The 23,008-nt window shown below is 37.5% G+C and overlaps 2 protein-coding genes across 7 annotated transcripts in view; one reads left to right on the top strand and one right to left on the bottom strand.

Moving 5' to 3' along the window:
• Positions 1-23,008, top strand: part of MRPL50 (mitochondrial ribosomal protein L50) — a 448,968-nt gene that overhangs the window by 260,989 nt on the left and 164,971 nt on the right. The window contains exon 1 of one of the 4 annotated variants that reach the window (XM_050761522.1): positions 21,614-21,617. The exons of the other annotated variants lie outside the window; for them this stretch is intronic. The gene's annotated coding sequence lies outside the window, so the exon portion shown is untranslated. Of the gene's footprint in view, positions 1-21,613; positions 21,618-23,008 lie in introns of those variants that run through there. 4 annotated transcript variants of the gene reach the window in all.
• The window catches only part of RNF20 (ring finger protein 20), a 28,516-nt gene continuing 7,706 nt past the window's right edge, over positions 2,199-23,008 (bottom strand). For all 3 annotated transcript variants that reach the window (XM_050761492.1, XM_050761494.1, XM_050761493.1), the window contains exons 6-20: positions 20,361-20,479; positions 18,254-18,400; positions 18,006-18,083; positions 17,702-17,821; positions 15,400-15,579; positions 14,303-14,438; positions 13,868-13,989; positions 13,377-13,747; positions 11,994-12,111; positions 11,258-11,407; positions 8,249-8,461; positions 4,629-4,754; positions 4,325-4,465; positions 3,535-3,636; positions 2,199-3,300 (exon numbers count right to left, since the gene is read on the bottom strand). In XM_050761492.1, coding sequence (XP_050617449.1) covers positions 3,124-3,300; positions 3,535-3,636; positions 4,325-4,465; positions 4,629-4,754; positions 8,249-8,461; positions 11,258-11,407; positions 11,994-12,111; positions 13,377-13,747; positions 13,868-13,989; positions 14,303-14,438; positions 15,400-15,579; positions 17,702-17,821; positions 18,006-18,083; positions 18,254-18,400; positions 20,361-20,479 — 2,300 coding nt within the window. In that variant the 3' untranslated portion in view covers positions 2,199-3,123. The remainder of the gene's footprint in view (positions 3,301-3,534; positions 3,637-4,324; positions 4,466-4,628; positions 4,755-8,248; positions 8,462-11,257; positions 11,408-11,993; positions 12,112-13,376; positions 13,748-13,867; positions 13,990-14,302; positions 14,439-15,399; positions 15,580-17,701; positions 17,822-18,005; positions 18,084-18,253; positions 18,401-20,360; positions 20,480-23,008) is intronic.

Raw genomic sequence — 23,008 nt, forward strand, 5'->3', positions numbered from 1 at the left:
ATCAAATCACACTCATCACTCTAGTGGCATGTACATTAAACTATGTGCATTGAATTCCGGCCCTTGAAGAACAAGGAAGCCTATGGATCTCGACAGAGAAAAAGGAAAAGGAATCGCAATGGAAATTCATGTAAGAATACAATTGCAGAAATAGTTCAATACCTTTGAAAAAGATCCCTATAGTAATTAAGAAGGTAAGATCCAAGCCATGTAGTTAAGATGCATGCCTCAGAGCACACCTGACTTTGGTCAAAATCACTAAGAAATTTCCAAGGTAACAATGAAAGAAAGAAAAAAAGAGACAGAGAGACCATCCCTACAAAATCTGAAATGGTTTTTGTTTTTGAGACACGGTCTCACTGTGTCACCCAGGCTGGAGTACATGGCATAATCACAGCTCACAGCAGACTTAGCCTCCAGTGCTCAAGCTACCCTCCTGCTGCAGTCTTTCAAGTAGCGGGGACTACAGGTGTGCACCACCACAGCCAGCTAATTTTTGAAATTTTTTTGTAGAGACGGGGTCTCTCTATGTTGCCTGGGCTGGTCTCAAACTCCAGGGCTCAAGCGATCCTCCTGTCTCAGACTCCCAAACTGCTGGGATTATAGGCATGAGCCACTGCACCCAGCCTGAAGTGTTTTTAAGAAATGAGAAGTCTCTAGGACTTCTACAATAATCTTTGAAATTGGCATTTATGAGCATTACCTTAAAGAAATTACCCTTTAAAGTTCGTATGGATCAAGGGTTGTGATTGCTAACTAGGATCTAAAAAAGCTGTGAATAATGTACATACAATACAAATAAAATTTGGTATGCAGTTTGGAAGTATTCCTGAAGCCCATTCATTGACTTCCTCTGTAGTGAGAGAAGCCAACTGCCAAAAAATCACCATCATTTTTGGTTATTATCTGAAAATGACTTTGTGTTGCCGTGACCTCAAGCCGGTTGGGATCAGGGGCTCCCTGCTCATCTCAACTAGAGGAACTTCCTCTAAATCCAACTTCCCATGGGGCTAGTGGTTTCCTCCACAACATTCCACAGGATATATGGTCCCCTGGCACTGGGCAGCTGACTTTCTCAGTCAATTGTCACAAACAGCCAACAGCCAAGCCCAAACCACCTGTTGACCAAGCAGTATATCTGCACCCAACCAACCAAGTTATGCTCAAGCTTACCCTATAAGAAGAGCAAGAAGCAAGGTGAAAGTGTCCTATTAATAAATGAAAACTCACTGTGTCCAGAAGCAGGAGTTAATCCTGTCATGATGGTTCTGTGGGGTGGGGGTGTTTGCTGAGCAGGGGGTCAAGGGACCCATGACCTCTCTTGATGACCTAGTAAGATTCTCTAGTTAGATTCATTGCTTAATTCCTACCACATGACTTTGCGGAATTCAGTGCAAATCCTGCTGATTATAGCTGGTGACCACAAAAGGACACAGAATTTGCTTTTACCTGTCTTCTAGGACAGGTGGTGATCAAGAGGGATCCACTTTACACAACCCCTTGCCAGAGATTTATAAAACCTCTGGTTTGCTGGTTACTATAAAACATAATGCAGCTGGGCATGGTGGCTCACACCTATAATCCCAACACTGGGAGGCTGAGGAAAGCGGATCACCTGAGGTCAGGAGTTTGAGACCAGCCTGGCTAACATGGTAAAACCCCATCTCTGCTAAAAATACAAACAGCCAGACATGGTGGTGAGCACCTGTAATCCCAGCTACTCAGGAGGCTGAGGCAGGAGAATCACTTGGACCCAGGAGGCAGAGGTTGCAGTGAGCCAAGATTGTGCCACTGCACTCCAGCCTGGGCAACAAGAGCAAAATTCCATCTCAAAAAAAAAAAAAAGAAAAAACCACCACCACATAATGCAAGAACTCTCACCCTAAAGCTACAGGCGGCAATATGCTCCCCCTAAAAACAAATTATAGTCTCTTACCCCACATAATGAACTATGAAAGATAACTGAGTAGTCAAATAAATTAATCTTTTAGGTATTATTTTTCCACAGAATAGACTCAATAAAAGAACTAGGAGAAAAGTGCTTCAATTAAGCAAAGATCTAAATACTCTAAACAAGGCCAACCTCTTGATCTAAGCTGATTATTTCCATGCAAGAAAATTCAATTCTAGAACTGCAGGTATAAAATCAACTTGTAACAATAAAGACAAAAGTTTCAAAGAAAAATCATAAACACAAATGCAAACTGAATCCTGCTTTAATTCAAGCTTGTGGAGAAAAAAGTCCTACAGAAACATTCCACGGAATTTTCTGGAAAAGAGGGATCACAACCACCCCTGTAAAAAGGAGACTGAGAGTAATTCATAGCTCACCAAGTTCTCTCTGTATCAAATTCCCAGAATACCCAGAAGATTTCTTCACCAGCTCAGTCCTGACTCACCCTCTTCAATCTTTATTTCATCAGAAGACAAAGGGTCATATTATTTAAAATTATTCTAGCCTCCAGAAATTTACAGACTTGAAGTAGTAGAGCATTCAAAACTTAAATAACTTTAACAGGAAAGTCAGCTGGTCTTAACAAGTTACTCTGCTAGTAAATGGGAAATGGACTGAATCATCCTAGACATAATTTCATCAGGGCTGCAAACCACCCAGGGGAGAGTAGCACAATTACACTATTTTATAATCCACATTCACAAAAAGTTTGCTACACAAATGAAGAAAACTTTGTGCCCATAGACAACTTATTTTTTAAAATATCACTCCCCAAAAGTAGCCATGTTTCCACTTTTGTTCCCTTCTCCATATCAAAAATACCAACTTGATTTCTTCAGGAGGAATGGACAATCCAAGTTTATACAGTGGGCTGGAAAAAGAAAACATTGAAAAGTCTAAAAGCAGGAAACAAACAAAGCTGGGAGGGAAGACAATAAGAGTTGTTTGTTTCTAATTCATTCTGAAACCCAAGGCTTGTATTTACCAGTCCTTTCTGCTAAAGTCATCCAGCTATTGAAGAGGAGAGCCTGGAAGTAAAGTCTGTGGAGGAAAGGTAGTTGACTGATAAACTGTCCTACAGGTGACAGTCAAGGAGAGAAGAGGTAGAGGTTTGGTGGTTAATGAATAAGTTCCTGACTAGCCAGCTCCTCTTCTTCTCTTGACTTAGATCAACCAATGTAGATGCGATGAAAATCATTGGCACCAAAAGCAGCATTACACTTGGGACATTTGCGCTGGCGAGTGTCATAGCGTGTCTTCACACACTCAAAGCAGAAGACATGAAAACACTTAGTAAGAACAGCATCCTTTTTACGCATGTTACAGCACGGACAGGTCAAGCGTGCCTAAAAAGAAAAGATGTCAGAGTTTGAGCAATCATGAAAGTTTATGATCCAAATGGCTCTCATATAGTACACAACCAAGAAGAGAACCCACAAGGCACTAAAAAAAGAGCATCATTTCCCCCAACCTGCCAAAATAAACCATTCTCTGGTTACCATCATGTAAATTATTCTCCCATTCTATTACGCCACTTAAAGCCTTGACAAAAAACAAATCACTGAGGCATTTTTTCTGACCTTGTAATCCTTAATCTCTTCCATCAGAATCTCATCACACTTGGGTACATTGTCCGGTTTCTTTGTGGTCTCCAGCTTCCTGCGAAGTCTAGAGATGTCCTCCTGTGGTAGGATAGCATACCTATTAGACACACTTACCCAAGTCTGCCATTTTTGAGAAACACAATAGCTCTAACTTGAGTTTTCTGTTGTGAAAAGAGAGGACTTTCTGTCCTTTTATGTCCAATTATCTTGTAAAAATGTAGAGAACTGCAAATGGCAGACTATTTTCTTTTGTTTCAGAACAGGCAACCATACCATATCCTCAAATTAGAACTGCATCTAACTATTACCAATTCAGACCTGTGAAAACACATCTAAGAAGAGTTTAGAGGATAGTCCACTTTGTTTTATGGTAACTAGTTTTAAGCTGAAGGTAGACTGGTTTAAAATAACTCAGATTTATGGATAAGGACAGAAAGACATCATAAGAAACAGCTGGCATGACAAAAATAGAGACATTATAGGAGAACTTGAAAATCCTCTACTGCTGCTGTGCTACACTACTTCTTTAACAATTTACTAATTCATTAATTTAACAAATATTTATTTTGTGCCTACTAGGTACAAGGCACCATAAAAGGGTCTGATGATATGGCAGTGAAGAAAACACTTACTCTCTTCCCTCAACAAACTCCCTCAAGTCTAGCAGGAAATGGCATACACTGGACTAATGATTCTTTCATGATATGGGTCACTTCTGACCTCAGAAAACACCTGAAAGGTGACAAGAAAAGACAACTGCTTTTACCTGGGCTCGTTTGAAATTGAACATGTCCTTTTCTTTGGTAACACTGTTCTCCACGATCTCATCCTGAAAATCATGTAGCTTCTTCTGAGCCAACTCCAGTTGTGCTTTGAGGTCATCTGCAAGCTGGGCTGCCTCCATTGCCTATGTAGGATGTACAAATAAGTAACACCATTGTATCGTCTCTTATTCCCAGTGAGGCAAAATGTTAGCCAAAGTTGAAGGAATAAAGCAAACTTATAATTTCAACAGTGTTATACTTATTTGTTCCGCTGAGACTAACCATCATCAGATTAATCAATCATACCTTGCGCTTATTCATCTCTAAGGCTTGGGTCCTAAGACCCAGCTCTTTCTCCCCTGTGCCAATGTTGCTCTGTAACAGATGCTCCTTCTCTTCCAGTTTCCTTACTACCTGTAGCTGGGCATCAACCTTTGAACAGAATATCAAATTTTAACAAAAATGAAAAGTTAAAAAAAAAAAAAAAAACTATTCTGTTAATCTATAAGCCCACAAAATGCAATGTTAGAAATCTCAAACCATTACCGATTTTGCCCATGAACCCTTCAAAATACATCAAGACTATGATAACTGAAAGCTTTGCTTTTAATATAAAATATTGTGGAAGATTCAAATAAGAGTCTGAAAAATGACTGAAAAGATTCTTTTCCAAATTGCCCAAAACAGAGAATATCACATGCTAAAGCTTAAAACCCGGTAATTCATACTACAGCATATAAATTGAACTCAAACAAAAGTCCAAGAGTATTCCCTTCAGAACAGCTAGCCATTCTAAAAGAGTCTTTTTTGAAATTAATGCACAAAGGAGAATCAAACAATATTACAGTGTAAAAAGTAAAATCACAAACACCCACCTCCTAACCTCACCCACAACTCATCCCAATATGTGGAGGTAACCATTCTAACAGTTTCTCATGCCACCTTCAAAAAGCATATCAAAAAGATAGTCCACCATGATCAAGTGGGTCTCATACCAGGGATGCAGGGGTGGTTTGACATCCGCAAGTCAATAAATGTGATACACCATATAAACAGAATTAAAAACAAAAATCACATGATCATCTCAATAGACGCAGAAAAAGCATTTGACAAAATCCAGCATCCTTTTATGATTAAAACCCTCAGCAAAATCAGCATAGAAGGGACATATCTTAAGGTAATAAAAGCCATCTATGACAGTCCCACAGCCAACATTATACTGAACAAGGGAAAGTTGAAAGCATTCCCCCTGAGAACCGGAACAAGACACAGATGCCACTCTCACCACTTCCATTCAACATGGTACTGGAAGTCCTAGCCACAGCAATCAGACAAGAGAAAGAAATAAAAGGCATCCAAATTGGTAATGAGGAAGTCAAACTGTCACTGTTTGCTGATCACATTATCATATACCTAGAGAACCCTAAAGACTCATCCAAAAAGCTGCGAGAACTGATAAATGCATTCAGCGAAGCTTCAGCATACAAAATTAATGTGCACAAATCAGAGCTCTGCTAAACACCAACAGCAGCCAAACTGAGAATCATATCAAGAACTCAACCCCTTTGACAATAGCTGCAAAAAAAATAAAATAAAATATTTAGGAATATACTTAACCAAGAACGTAAAAGACCTCGACAAGAAAAATTACAAAACACTGCTGAAAGAAATCACAGATGACACAAACAAATGGAAATACATCCCATGCTCATGGATAATAGAATCAATATTGTGAAAATTACCATACTGCCAAAACCAATCTACAAATTAAATGCAATTCCCATCAAAATACCAACATCGTTCTTCAAGGAACTAGAAAAAACAATCCTAAAATGCATATGGAACCAAAAAAGAGCACGTATAGCCAAAGCAAGACTAAGTAAAATGAACAAATCTGGAGGCATCACATTACCTGACTTCAAACTATACTATAAAGAAATAGTCACAGCCAGGCGCAGTGGCTCACACCTGTAATCCCAGCACTTTGGGAGGCCGAGGCGAGCAGATCACGAGGTCAGGAGATTGAGACCATCCTGGCTAACACAGCAAAACCCCATCTCTGCTAAAAATACAAAAAATTAGCCGGGCATGGTGGCGGGTGCCTGCAGTCCCAGCTACTCAGGAGGCTGGGGCAGGAGAATGTTGTGAACCCGGGAGGCAGAGCTTGCAGGGAGCCAAAATCGCGCCACTGCACTCCAGTCTGGGCAACAGGGCAAGACTCTGTCTCAAAAAAACAAAAAACAAAACAAAACAAAAAAACCCACAGTCACAAAAACAGCATGGTACTAGTATAAAAATAGGCATATAAACCAATGAAACAGAATAGAGAACCCAGAAATAAAGCCAAATACATACAGGCAACTGATTTTTGACAAACCAAACAAAAACATAAAGTGGGAAGGGACACCCTATTCAACAAATGGTGGTGTGATAATTGGCAAGCCACATATAGAAGAATGGAACTGGATCCTCATCTCTCACCTTATACAAAAATCAACTCAAGATGGGTCAAAGACTTAAATCTAAGACCTGAAACCATAAAAATTCTAGAAGGCAACATTGGAAAAACCTTTCTAGACACTGGCTTAGGCAAAGACTTCATGACCAAGAACCCAAAAGCAAATGCAACAAAAGAAACAATAAATAGATGAAACTTAATTAAACAAAAAAGCTTCTGCACAGCAAAAGAAATAATCAGCAGAGTAAACAGACAACCCATAGAGTGGCAGAAAAAAATCTATACATCCAACAAAGGACTAACATCCAGTATCTACAAGGAACTCAAACAAATCAGCAAGAACAAAACAAACAATCCCACCAAAAAGTGGCTAAGGATATGAATATACAATTCTCAAAAGAAAATATACAAATGGCCAACAAACATAAGAAAAATGCTCAACATCATTAACTATCAGGGAACTGTACATCAAAACCACAGTGCAATACCACCTCACTTTGCAGGAATGGCCATAATCAAAAAATAATAGGTGTTGGCATGGATATGATGAAAAGGGAACACTTTTACACTATTGGTGGGAATGTAAACTAGTACAACTACTATGGAAAACAGCATGGAGATGCCTTAATGAACTAAAAGTAGATCTACCACTTGATTCAGCAATCCCACTTCCAGGTATCTACCTAGAGGAAAAGTCACACCATGGAATACTACTCAGTCATAAGAAGGAACAAAATAATGCCATTTGCAGCAATATGGATGGAATTGGAGACCAATATTCTAAGTGAAGTAACTCAGGAATGGAAAACCAAACATTGTATGTCCTTACTCGTAAGTAGGAGCTAAGCTATGAGGATGCAAAGGCATGAGAATTATACAATAAACTGTGGGGACTTGGCAGAGGGAGGCAAGGGACAAAAGACTACACATTGGGTACAATGTACACTGCTTGGGTTGTGGGTGCACCAAAATCTTGGTATCACCACTAAAGAACTTATTCATGTAACCAAACACCACCTGTTCCCCAAAACCTATGGAAATTTAAAAAAAAAAAAAAAAGTAAAATCACACATACCTCCTAACCTCACCCACAACTCATCCCAATATCCAGAGGTAACGATTCTAACAGTTACTCATGCAGCCTTCCAGAAATTTTTAAAATACACAGCACAGGCACACAAGTAAACATACACTTTAATGCAAAAAGGGTAACAAAATAAGTCAGTTGATTTTATTTCAGACATGTTTCCATATTAGCAGATCTATATTTGACAGCTACACTGTACTCTTTTGTAGGAATAACAGTAGAGATGTATAATTTACTTACCAATACCCTAATGATGAACATTTAGTTTTCAAATTTTTTTCCATCACAAAAAAATGCCACAATAATCATTCTTTAATTTGTATCGTCATGTAGCAAGCGCCCTATTTCAATAGAATAGAAAGCTCTACTCATCTTAATTACCTGAGTCTTCAGAGTCAAAACCTGGTCTGCCAGCTCCTCCTTCTCTTCTTTCAGCAATTTATGGATCTGATTGGACTTGATACGCTCTGACATGAGCTTGAAATTTGCATCATCCTTCTCCCGCAATTGCTGCATCAAACGGATATTTTGCTCCTGCATGTCTTCAAAGGCCTGGCCTGTGACATCCATCTCAGAGAGGAGTGCTTCTTCTTCCTAAAGGATGGAGGAAAAGATTTCATTTTAGAAGAATCTTCCAACTTCAATGGATGAGCACCGGAAACTAAACTTTCCCACCGTTCACTTAGATATAAATTAATTTAGTGACAGAGTTTTAAGAAGCTGTGTTTTGTCATTAGGCATACAAAAGCTCTATTATCTGAAGTCACTGGCACCAATTGTTGGTCTGATACTTATTAGTTGACCTGTATTCAAAGTCAGTTAAAGCAGACAATAATTGTATTTACCTTAATCTAGACAAACAGATCAAGCAGTAATTGGTTAAGAGTATTTCCGGCCGGGCGCGGTGGCTCAAGCCTGTAATCCCAGCACTTTGGGAGGCCGAGACGGGCGGATCACGAGGTCAGGAGATCGAGACCATCCTGGCTAACACAGTGAAACCCTGTCTCTACTAAAAAATACAAAGAAAAAAAACTAGCTGGGCGAGGTGGCGGGCGCCTGTAGTCCCAGCTACTCGGGAGGCTGAGGCAGGAGAATGGTGTAAACCCGGGAGGCGGAGCTTGCAGTGAGCCGAGATCCGGCCACTGCGCTCCAGCCTGGGCGACAGAGCAAGACTCTGTCTCAAAAAAAAAAAAAAGAGTATTTCCATCGTAAGCTCTCACATTTTCTCATGCTTTTCCGCAATTAGAATACTGGATCTACAGGATTTCCAGCAGGTGCAAACATCTAAAGCCTTGTAACAATCTGATAGGTGAAGACTGGTATCTAATAATAGCTTTACTTTATATCTATCTCATTATAAGTGAGACTGAGCATCTTTTCATATGGTTAAGACCATTTGGCATTCTTTCTATAACCTATTCATTTCTTTTGCCTATTCTTTCATTGGATTCTTGAGTTTTTTCCCCCTATTTTGGAGAGGTTTTTTTTTGTATCAGGTAAGCCTTCTTTGTAATAAGAGTTAAAAATATTTTTTACTTTTTGTCATTTAATCTTTTGGCTTTGCTAACAGTGTTTTTTGCAATGTAGAAGTTTTGTAGCATTTTAAAAAATAACTCAAAATTACCAATTTTTTGTTCACATTTTCTAGCCTTTTATTCATAGAAAGGTCTCTACTCCAAATTAGAAAAGAATTTAAAGGTGTTCTTCTAGCTTTTTGATGGATGCATTTTTTAAAATATCATATCTATGATCCATTTGGAAATCATCCTAGTGTAGAGCATTCAAATATGTATCTAACTTTTTTCTAATATTATTTTTTTTACTTTTGTCCCATCACGTCAGTTTTTCTTTTCCCCACTGATTTAAAACTATGTATTTAGCATATAATAAATATCATGTGTACTTTCATCTATTTCTCAAGTTTCTATTCAGTTCTAATAGTCTGTCTAGTAGTCCCAAGCCATTTTACCTACAGAAACTCTATGTTTTAAAATATGGAAGAGACCCCAGAGCTGTTCTTTTTCAATTTCTCTTATTACTCTTGTTTACTTTTCCACATGTACTTTAAAACCAGTTTGTCTAGTACCAAAATAAACAAAACCATAACTTAAAAAAAGCACTTGCATGAGATCACATTACATTAACACATAAACTTAGAAAGACTGAACATTTTTAAGATAGTGAGTCGTCCTATACAAGAACAGTGTCTTTCTTTTTACTTGTTCTAGAACCCATAATAGTACAATTTCCTGATAATTACCTTGAGAAAGGGAAGAAAAAAAAAAGTGGCAATTACCAGATTTAAGAAAAGTCAAAATTATACTTTTTCTTTGAAACGGAGTTTCGCTCTTGTTGCCCGGGCTGGAGTGCAATGGTGTGATCTCGGCTCACTGCAACCTCTGCTCCCAGGTTCCAGCGATTCTCCTGCCTCAGCCTCCCAAGTAGTTGGGATTACAGGCATGCGCCACGACACCCAGCTAATTTTGTATTTTTTTAAAAAGAGACAGGGTTTCTCCATGTTGGTCAGGCTGGTCTTGAACCCCCGACCTCAGGTGATCCACCCACCTCAGCCTCCCAAAGTGCTGGGATTACAGGCAGGAACCACCACACCTGGCCCAAAATTATACTTTTTAACAAAACTAATGTGTATAGGATCTAATGAAGTTCTTTTCAAGGCACTTCATGATCAACTTACCATTAAACCTACTCCATCTCACTGTTATATTGCTATTTCTTAGAAACAATGAAGGTGTACTAACAGAGAACACATATGGTTTTTCCAAGTATTTTCAGTATCTTTATTACTGAATGTTAATAAAAATTCACTGGGATTTAAAAATAAATACATATTCATTATGAGGAAGAGAACAATCTCTGTAGTTCTATGACCGCAATAGCCATAGTTAACATACTGCTTAATCAATATGTACTATATTGGTTAATATATTATATCCTTATTATATATAAATCACATATTTATAAGCACAGTTTTTCTATGTAGTATATGCACTACATAGAAATATATAATATATATTTATAAGCATAGTTTTCTTAGTTTCACATATTTGTAATCATAATGTATATAAAACCTTACATCTTATTTTTCATTTTATATTCACTATAACCCTTAATTCTAGGTCAGCAAAGAAAGACTAGATCTTCAATAAATGTCCATTTAAATAACAGTAAATTTCCTGCCTTGCAAACACACAAAACAAAATAACAGAAATATTAAAGACTTGAAGGTAAGAATTAAAACACACACACAAAAAGGAAAAACACATATTAATCAAAAAAAGACCAAAATAAAAAAGCAAATTTTACTGGCAGTAACTTATTGTCAAGTAACATTTACTCAAAAAGTCAATTAAATAAAGAAAGTGTGTCCACCTGCTTGGCCATGGCTAGCTTCTTCTGTAGGTATTCTATCTGCTCCTCCACTGCCCGGATCTTCCTCAAGGCATCCTCATCAGCCATTTTCTTGTTCTCTTTCTTCTCTTTATCTTCCAGATCCTTGAGTCTTTGCCTTAGATCTTCCAACTATAGGAGGAAAAAAATTGCATAAAAATAAAAAGTTGTAATACGTTTTCAAAAATCAATTAATACTGTGCAAAGATGGAGGGTCCGTAATACCAAAAGAATCTTTACAGAATTACAGAACAAGATACATAATATACTAAAGCATCACATAGCAACGTATGTTTTAACATCACTCCATTCCACTATGACATGCTTCTATAAGCAACATTTTTGAGAAGTGCACAGGTACCTTTCTTTAGAATAGTGGTTCTCATTCTTTTTTTAGGCCTCAAAATTTTAAGAGCATAAGACATTCCTCCCAACAGTAATGAAAAAGATTATCTCTGCAGCAATGAATTACATAGGAAAAACAAGGAATAAATACTTTGAAAAGCCTACTGATAACCCCAGTAATTCAGATATATTTACCATCCTATGGAGAGTTTTAAAATCTCCACTTTAGATGGTCTTTCAAAAGGCAGGAAATGTTGCACTTAAACACTAATTTTAAAGATAAAGAAATAAATTATATCCTTGGCAAGTATGAAGGAAAATCCCACAAATGAAGATTTTAACCAGAAGGACAGGTAATAGCAGACTAGAATACCTCTGCCTTAGACTTCTTCTCAGCTGCCATCAGCTGAACTTTGTCTCTCTGTTCCTTTGGGGCAGAGCGGTACATATCCAGCAATAGTTTCATCTCCTTTTGGCTCTCTTGTGCCTTCCTATGACAGGCGTAGTACAAGGAGGGGAACAATGTAATAAGAAAATAAAGGTCATCAGAGTAAGGGAATTTTGATTGAGCAGAACATTTTAAAAAGTTTCATTTTACATTTCATATCACACCTAACAGAAAAAATTTTGCACAGACTATCAAAAGACTTTTGGATAAGCTAAGAAAGTACAGAAAAGTAAGCTGTATAAAAATGAATCATTTCTCCCTTGAGACGAAGTCCTCTAACAAAGTTATAAAACAGACATTTGTACACTTGTTATATAGGCAAATTTCTGTGGCCCCCAATCCTGAGTAACTGAGATTCAGTAGTAGGTCTGGGGATGGAGCCCAAAAATGTATTTAAACAAGTCACTCAGATGGTTCTGATACCACATCAGAAAAAAAAAAGAAAAGAAAAGAAAAAAAAAATTGCCTTAACGAGTTCAAGAGGGAGAAAAAAGAAAAAGGAAAAATTTGAAAGTCTGAGCTATACTGTTAATCCTAGATTTGACAGCTGAATGATTAACCATCAGCTGAAGACTAAAACTTCACCTCTTATTAAATTACTAAACCTCTTAACTATACTTTTATATGCCAAAGGAGTTCAAGCATTTTGAGCACAGTGGTCCCTCAAACCCAAATATCAACAAAGGGTCAACCATAGAAAATAAGGAGCAAGAAGTAAGCCATTCTGCCAGAGAAGTTATTGGTTATACAGGAGAAGGGCCAATGGCATAAGGTTACGACACAGATAAATTCACCGAGTTAAAGGTCTGTCAGTGTTTCAATGTCTATAGGAGTAAATCTCCTAAGAAAGATCTGGTATATTCACAAACCAGTTAACTCTCAGGTAAACGATCAGATATTACTCAAGTAACAGTGATACATAAATACTCCACTTAGTATCATTTAAATTACGATTAACACCAGCAATCTGCTCAAATCCAGTGAAGAACAGTAGTTAATTTCTAATAATTCTCAGATGTGTAACCTCAGTCATGACATCCTTTTCCTTAATTTGGATTCATGGAAAATAAGGCTACAATCATCAGTTTACTGATACTTGATCACTGAACCAAAGTACTAAACAGCCATGAAGGCCATTTTGGCTGTGCACTTGAACAAGACTTGAAACCAAATTAATTGTACAATCTAAACCATTACAATGATCAGATAAGCCATGCCATCAACCAAACATTTCATGCATGATGTCTTAATCTTAGCTTTTCTCTTAGCTTTTCAGTCAGAAACTGTTACTCTAAATATGGCTCTTACTTGAGTTCAATCTTCAACTGTTTGATAATTTCTGCTTCCTTTTTCCTTCCATCATCATGTTTGCCTTTCTCTTTATCCTTAGCAGAATCTCTCTCTTTTTCTGACTCTTTTAGCTTCTGCTTCTCTCGTTCTCTCTCCTTCTCCTTCTCCCGTTCTCTTTCTCGTTCCCTCTCCTTCTCCCTCCTTTCTCGTTCTCGCTCTTCTTCATCCCGTTTAGATTTGATTTCATTGGCATCCTCCTGAGATGCCTTTGAAGCTGAGGACTGGGAGGATAAGTCCTCAGAATCTGGTTTTAGCTCTGCAGGCTCATCCTTAGGGTCCTCAGTACTAGACTGGGACTGGAGGAGGGCACTACCACTACGCAGACGTGTCTGGGAGAACAAAGAAAAGAAAGATGCACATCTCTTACGATAACCACATTGCCCACCTCATTCAAAAACAGCTTTACGACATTAATAGCAAACAATATTTATTCTATTCCTTCTGGTTACCTTGTTCAGGTCAGACTGCGCTTCTCTCAATTTCCGCTTATATCTCAGGACCTCCCCTTTCAGCTGGTGATTGTGATTCTGGAGGCTACTGATGAGGTGGCGCATCTCCCGGTTTATAGGGCCTTAAACACAGGAACAGCAATGTTATGAGGAACCGTGGTAAGGGCAAAGGCACAAGGAGAGACAGCAGAACACCGCAGGAGGCACAGAAATAGGGAGAATTAGCAAAGAAAAGATTCCCTCTCAGAAGATGGAAACAAAACTGGTCAACTTGAATTAAAAAACAAACACCCAGGCTGTGAACCGAAATGAATTATAGGATTTAAGGTACTCAGGACTTCTGAGTTAAAGTCAGCATTTACAAACCCTGGGGTCTGTGTTGTATCTTTCAAGTTATTTACAGCAAACTACAGCATGGAGTGAGAATCATTATACCTGCTTGTTCATTGGCAGCAAGGGTCTGCTCAAATTCTATCCTCAGCATTTCATACTCCTTGCGGACCTGGGCCAATGTATCTTCTAGCTGAATTACTTCAGTCCTCAGCTTCTTATGAAGACTAACCTCATCTCGCTACACACAGATAAAGGAACCAATAAAAAATTCTTATTAAAATGTAGAAATACCATCATATTCTATTATTCTGTCTCCTAAATTTGATCTGGAAGAATCTAAAAAGAGAAAAAAATGTATCAATAATGGATTACTCTGAAAATTTCCAGTTCAATCTATACATAATGAAACCAGATATCTACAAAAGACTAATTTGGAAACTGACAGGATACTGAAAAACTGAAGAAAATGGCCCCCAATTCTGAGAATATTAGAATTTAATTGGAGAACTAAACTATAAAACAGTATATAAACATATGTAAAATAGTATTCAATTCATTTGTCAGGCATATATTAAAAGACCAACTATTATAACCATTACCTTAAAAACTATGGAAGATACAGAAATGAACATATGAATTAAAGTTTCTATCTTTTAAAAAAATCATCTACTGGTGCCATTATATGCTATAACGGCATGTAAGTAATTTTGCAGCTTCTACCCACTATGTTCTCCCATACACGCAAGCTCTAGCCATATTAAACTATTTCTCATGCTCTCTCATACCTTTATATATGCTGTTCTCATGCTGGGAATTCCTCCTCTCCTACTTTCAACTACCAATAGACTTGTATTTATCCTTAACATTCATACCTTACTTTTTCAAGTGGAATCAGGAAACTTCCATAGTCAAATCAGACACTCTGTTCTCATCTATCACATCTTTTGGCTATGCTGCCATTGAACCACATTGCATTCTAATGGATACTATTCTCCCACTACCACAGACTACAAGATCTGTGAGGGCAAGAATTCTGTTATCTCATCTTTATATGCACAATACCTACCAGAGTAAAGACCTACAGCCACTCTATGAATGACAGCTGAATGAATGAGAGATTAATTACACGTGAGTGAGTAAAACTGTAAAATTTAGGAGGCAGGAAAGCTTACATACAAAAGACAAGGCAAGGCTGTTACCTCAATGAGCTCAACCTGGTGCTGGTGGGTTCCCCTGGTGCCATGAAGCAGGGTCCGAGCCTCATCCAAGTGTGCTTTCAACTGTAGGCTCTCATTATACAGGACGGAGAACTGTGACTGCATGCAACGATATTCTGGAGTTTCCTTAACGACTTGCTCCACTGCACTCCGCAATTCCACCTTAGGAGGGGCCAAAGCAAAGGAAAGTCAGAAGCAGAATCTAGCATGAAGAAGCCCCAGAGGCGAGACAGGAAGTAAAATTTTGAACTCACTGATGTCCTACATAAAATACAGACAATTTTATAAAGATTATTAAGTTATCTACCCATTGCTCTAGTTATACAAAATCTACCCCCAAATTAAATTAGACTAACAAGGAGATGGTACCTGGATATACTGTATTCTCTCCTCCTAGAATTGTTTTGGTATGTGTTTTACATTCTGTGTCGAATGAGCCACCAGAAGAGTGAAATTTGTCAGGACACTTATTTTAAAAACATAGCTGAGGACCCCAGTCACTAACTTGTTCTCTTTAATAACAGTGACAGAGAAAAAAATGGACAGGTTATCAAAAATAGTTATGCCTCTCCTAAGCAACTATCTGCTTTAATTACTCAAACACTTTTAACTGATTTAACTTAGGTTGCTTTTGTTTTGCTATTTTTTAGTTCAAACATCTTTATTCATATCATTTAACCTAGAAACAAATTATAAAATAGAGATGACTATGATCAAAAGAGGAGTGAGGAAAACTTCCAGAATCTCTTTTCTTCTCCTAAGAACCTAAGAGGAAAATTCTTCTGGGCAGGTTTGAAGACCAACAGGATCACCGATCATGTTTCTTTCTCTGTTTTGGTAGCAAAAAACTGCAGAGCCAAATCTGTGGAACCACTTTGGCAAGTAGTGACATGTGAATGGCCTCCCTCCCACAGTATATATACACCTCCTGCAAACATCTTGTATACAAGCCCCACTTTTTTCATGCATTTTGGATCCTCACCCTAGTTTACCCTACTTCTCATTTTTCTCAACAACTCCTATATTAGAGCACCCTGATTTAGTCTACATATCTTTATATGTTGCTTTAAATCCTTTTCAGGACAAGGCAGGGGATATATAGTAAGTAAATATGTAAATAAAGAAGTAGATATATCAACAAAACTTAACATTTTTTTCTTGTTCCTCCCAGCTTTATTAAGGTATAATCAACAACAAAAAATTATACATATTTAGGGTATACAGCATGATGTTTTGCTATACATATACACTGTGAAATCATTACCACAATCCAGCTAATCAACAAATCCATCACCACAGTTACCTTTTTGTGTGTGGCAAGAACATTTAAGATCTGCTCTTAGCATATTTCAAGTACACAATACAGTATTAATTACAGTCACCATGCTACACATCGCCAGACCTTATTCATCCTGCCTAACTAAAACTGTACCTTTTCCCCAACATCTCCCCATTTCCCCAACCCCGGTAACCACCATTCTATACTCTGCTTCCAAGAGTTTGACTTTTTTAGATCCCACATGTAAGTGAGATCATGCAGTATCTGCCTTTCCGTGCTTGGTTTATTTCAGTTAGCATAATGTCCTCTAGGTATATCCATGCTGTTGCACATACACACATACACACACACACACAAACACACACACAAATATACACACACTACGTTTCTTTATCCATTCAGTGTACAGTTCTTTCATTTCCCTGGTTAAGGTTACTCACAATTTTTTTTTTAATGCTATTGTAAATGGGATTGTTTTCTTAATTTCTTTTTTGTATAGTTTGTTGTTAGTATATAGACACACAATTGTTTTTGTATGTTGATTTTGTAGCCTGCAACTTTACTGAATTCATTTATAGTTCTAACAGTTTTTTCGTGGAGCCTGTAAGGTTGTCTATATATAAAGTCATGTCATCTATAAACAGAAACAACTTTACTTCTTCCTTTCTGATTAAGAGGCCTTTATTTCTTATCCTTGCCTAATTACCCTGGCTAGCACAAACGTAATGAGAGCGGGCATCTTTATCCCATTCCTGATCTCAAAGGAAAAGCTTTCAACTTTTCGCCATTGATAATGTTGGCTGTGGGCTTGTTTTATATGGTCTTTATTATGCTGAGGTACACTTCTTCTACACCTAATTTGTTTAGAGTTTTATCATAAAAGGATGTTGGATTTTGTCTACATTTTTCTTATCCCTCATAAATACGCAGATTCACAACTATGTATATACATGAGTTGATCAGCAAAACATCTGATTTGACTGCCCTTCAGGCATGCGTTCCTACCTTCAGCTTTTCATTTTGTGTAGTGACCTCCTCAAAGTCTTGCCGAAGTTTCTCCAGCTCACAGAGACGGTTCTGAGCCAACTCTTTGTTCTCTTCAAGCTCTGCATTCATTTCCTCAAACTGGAGAGAAACAGAAAAATAGAGAATAAATAAGTATTCTTCTTAAATCATTTCTAAGCTTCCTATCTTCACTGATTCTCTCTTTCAGCAAAACCCCACGACGCCACGTGTGAATACAATCCTAAGTACCTAAGCACGAAGGCTAACATAAAGTCCAAAACATGTCCTGAGTCACTGATTTTACCTTCCGAGCATTGATAGTGATTGTGCCGCCATACAGACTGCTCCCTGCTCCATACACCTTATAACCTTTGGAATTTACCTACAGAGAAGACAAAGATTCTTTAGTGAGAGACTCTAAGATTTTAGTCTATAACCAATGTACCTTCAAAGGATGAGTTTTTTTTCCTCAAGTACCATGTCCCAAGGTGAGTCTTCCTGCGAACACTCCTTAAAATGATTCTAGTCTCCAAGCCATAAAACAGCACTGACCCGTTCTAGGACTTCTGCTAAGTGTCGGTTGAGTCGCTGTTCCCTCTTTCGAATTTTGTCAATATCCCACTGCAGGTCGTCAATCATGGACTCCAGGACAGACACTCGTGATTCAGCTGTCTCCACTTTACTCTGCAACTTGGAGAACTACATCCCAAAGACAGACATTTAGAAACATATAGCAAAAAAAGACCAAGTTAGAAAAGGACTGCCTAACATATGTAGCTTAAGTTCCAAATTCCACAATATTAACCCTTGCTTATGTGGAATTATATAGAAAAGAGACAAGTAGAAGATGCTTCACCCTCTTCCCAATGCATGATTATAAAAATGAAATCATGGATTCCTCCAACAATTCTGGGTCAGTCATAATCATGAAAACTTTAAGTCTAAAGCCTGTAAGAACTCCCAAAGAAAAGACCACCAAAGATTCAACAATTTTTCTACCTCTGAAAAGCACCATTTCCCTGGACAGACTACAAACTTATAAAAATTTTGCATTTTTTAAGAGATAAAAGATAGTATCTTTCGTTTTGTTAGATAAATATTTTTTTCAAAAAAACCATTTTTACCCCCAAATTTCTCTCTCCACATTCCCACAAAAGGTAATCCATTCAGCAAAAGGAAAACTTCCATACACTTTTTCAAGCTCTCCCCAGAGCAATCTGGAGTCAGATACAATACGGTATACATTATACTATAATCTAGAGTCAGATACTCTAGGAGCTATACACCAGCTAGCACTATTTAGTATTTTAACTACTAAACTATTACATGTTCACATTAATCTATATATACCCTTTGTGCTAGCTTTTAAAGTATGACACAAAAATCCTTTGAAAGTCCTCCCAACAAGAGGTGGGATCTTTGTTCCCTCCTCTTGAATCTGGGTCAACTTTAGAGACCCAATGGAAATGGCACTACATAATTTTGAGGCTATATCAGAAAGGCTATGAAGGTTCTACCTGGTGATCTTGGGATGCTCACTGGAAGAAGGCAGCCAACATGTAAAAATTCCAACCATCCTGAGACTACCATGATGAAGAAGCAACCTGTAGGTATCCCAGTGGACAATTAACCCAGCTGACAGGCAGCATCAACAGCCAGCCATGAGAGTCAACATGGACATCACACAGTTTAGCAAACAACTGCCCTCCAGGTTAGTAATACAATCTGAGATTTGCCAAAGGCCTAGAAAAGGAAGACCTCTCCATCTTGGTAGCACCTAGTCAGTGTCTTAAAACATGACAAAAATATTCTATTTTCTTACTAGACTCCAGTTTATTTATAAGGGCTGCTATATTCTAACCCCTTTGAAGGTCCAGGATAATCCATATGAATTAATAAATTCCCCAGATGATACTCATGCAACCAGCCCAGCCTAGACCTCAACACTGGAGTTTAGTAAACAAAGGCATATGAAGAACAAGAGCTTTGAAGTCAAACAGACCTATAGTCACAACACAGCTCAATCACTTTCTAGCTATGTGCCCTCAGAATAATCACTAACCTCTTTGAATTTATTTCTTCGGCAATAAAATGGGAGTTGTTTTGCCATTAGAGATAACAATCATAAAGTGCTTATATTCTAGGCACTGAGTAAGTGTAACTACTAAATTACTAATTAGCATGAGAATTCAGTGGCTAAACTAAGGTAGGGCAAATTCCAGTAGAATATATTTTGAACTAAATCAAAATGATAATCAGGAGTATCAGAAAAGTCATTTAAGGCCTATCATCACTTTATCTTGATCATTTTGTGTAAACAAATAAATGTCCAAATCTTGGCGTGGTTTAACCATGGCATTATTTGTGCCCAAGTTTAGACTGAAAATTCACATTCCTCAAATTCCTAGGACATCATCAATACAGTAGGTTCTACTTCCCCATTCGCTGTTGAATTTCTACCGCCATTCCTCAATAACATTATACAGTCTTTTATATTTAGGGTAATTCATTATTTGGAGGTGTGGAGTTGTGTTGTGTTTTGCAAAATCCCCTATGATAGGCCTTCTAGAGTAAGGTGATCTTTGAGGTGCTCAGAATTCTAAGTCAACGTCTGCCACAGCCCACTAGACACAGCCATCTCTCTTTTTTGGTTAAGTACCTCCTGAGACATGGTGCGATGCTTTTCCTGAAGAAGATCTGTCAATTCCTGTAGCCTCATATTCTCCTGTGCGAGGAAAGAGTTCAGCTCCTGCACTGCTTCCTCCACTATCAGATTATCTGGGGAAGAAGAACTATACTTTAGTTTAGTATCTACAGTGTCTTTTTTCTTATTTTTATTTTTTGAGACGGAGTCTCACTCTATCTCCCAGGCTGGAGTACAGTGGCGCAGTCTCGGCTCACTGCAACCTCTGCCTCCTGGGTTCAACCCGATTCTCCTGCCTCAGCCTCCAGAGTGGCTGGGATTACAAGCCGGTGCCACCACACCTGGCTGATTTTTGTATTTTTAGTAGAGATAGGGGTTCACCATGTTGGACAGGCTGGTCTCGAACTTCTGACCTCAGGTGATCCACCCGCCTCAGCCTCCCAAAGTGCTGGGATTACAAGTGTGAGCCACCATGCCTAGCCTATAGTGTCAAATTTTAAAACTGTGTATCCTTGGCCAGGTATAGCAGTTCACACTGTAATCCTAGCACCTTGGGAAGCCAAGGCAGGCCTATCACTTGAGGCCAGGAGTTTGAGACCAGCCTGAATAACAAAGCAAGAATCATATGCTCTTATCACATATTCTCATATCATATACTCTGAAATACTATGTTAGGAGCACTTCTGAAGCTCAAAAACCAAAATGTACACTACTATTTACAAAGCAGGTAGGTAAATCCATATAACTTATTACACTAAGTTAGTATGTTTAAAATTAGAGTTGCAAACACTATAGCTGAAATCCAAATGTTATTAAATGAAACCAGATACTCTCAGGATATATACCACCCATCAGAGGGAGTTATCAGGAAGAAAAACAGCTCTCTCATATCACCTCTTGGCATTACTCTTAGTATCAATACAGAACAGGCTGGTCATAGGGTGGTTTTCATGGCTTTCAATCTAGGATTGCCCATCAGAATCACTTGTGGAACTCTGAAAATAAACATTTCCCTAGGACCTACCTCACACCTAATAAGAACCTCCACGGGCAGAGCCAAAAATAAGAAAATGCTCAGAAAACTCACAAGATGATTCTGATTCATAACCTGAGTTAAGAAGTAGAGACTGAATTTTAGTCCTCTCAATATCCTAAGCACTGAGGACAGGGCCTAGAATACAATAAAAGCTCAATAAGTGTTTAGTGAATTTATAAACAAGCCCATAAATGCAATTATTTTTAATCAAAGAACAAACAAACATGTGAGGGGGGATGAACTTTCAAACAAGCTACAATTGATGCTATAATTCATACTTTATACGTCTTTATCTATTAGAAAGCTCAGCTTACCAATGGCAATTGCCTTTTGTTTTACAAATAATGGCATGGCTATTTGTAATGTTTCTACATTTAACTTAAACCTGACCTTAAAATGCATGCCATCAAATAGTAATTTTAAAGTCGTTTGATATACTACTCATTTTATTCCCTTTTTAAATAAAACAATTATTTAACTTGATATTCATTTATGAAATCAAGTTTCACACAGTCTATGCACATGGCATATTAATTATCCACATTACTAAAATTTAACAATACCTTCCAACTATTCAATTAGAGCTAAAGGAGAAAGAAGCATATGTGCATACACAAAGCACCATTATTTTATATTAGGTGAGAGGGAGGTTCACATCCATTCATTCTCCATTGACCAAACATCTACTAGATGCCAGATGCAGTGCCAGAAACTAGAGAAACAAAGAAGGGTGAGCCAAACCACTGAACCAAGACATAGTTTAGCTGGGGATATGCAAGTAGATGTAATATATGACCACAATAGTACAAAAGTCTGACAGGATATAAAACACACTGTTTAGAATGGTTATCTCTGAGAAATGAGAATGGGGAAACTTTTCTAGTCTACTTATTTGTATTTCTGACTTGTATATTTTTAAACAAGTATCTGTTTTCCTTATAAAACAGAAATACATAATCTAATGGAAAAGCAAAAGAAACCCTTGACCAATTTTTCACAGACCTTCTACAAGCTGCTTAATTCTGTTGACAACTTAGCCCAATTACCCTTAAAAGCAAAATTACAGAATAATACAATTCTTATATGCTCATCCAATGGTTTAACCTCCATTACATCCAACTTATTTCCTTCAGAAATGAAAGATTAAACATCTTAATGATAAGCAGGGAAATTAAGATATTACAACTAGACCATGATTATTATTGAAAACATGAAATCAAGGCATTTTTTTGCATTTGAGCAATGTATTTATGCCACAAATGACTAAAGATGTAATCTAGCTACACAAATACTTTACTGTACAAATATAAATTTTTGCATTAACTCTGAGTAACACAATTATTCCAAATAATTATTTTATTTCAAATAGACACTCTTTCATCCATAGAATATTTTCTAATCATCTTTTTAACCATGCAGATCATCTGTGAACTCTAAAACCTGCACGAACTCTTTTTAAAAACATTAGAGATAATGAAAAATAAAAAAGTTAAGTAGAAATTAACTTTTTCAAGTCAAAATTCAGTATCTAATAAGAAATCACTAAATAATTGTTATTTAAAATAAATTATCACTATAAATCAACAGCCTACATACACTATAAAAATATCCAGACATCAGAACTGTT

This window comes from Macaca thibetana, chromosome 15 (genome assembly GCF_024542745.1).
Source record: "Macaca thibetana thibetana isolate TM-01 chromosome 15, ASM2454274v1, whole genome shotgun sequence".
Lineage (NCBI taxonomy): Eukaryota > Metazoa > Chordata > Mammalia > Primates > Cercopithecidae > Macaca > Macaca thibetana.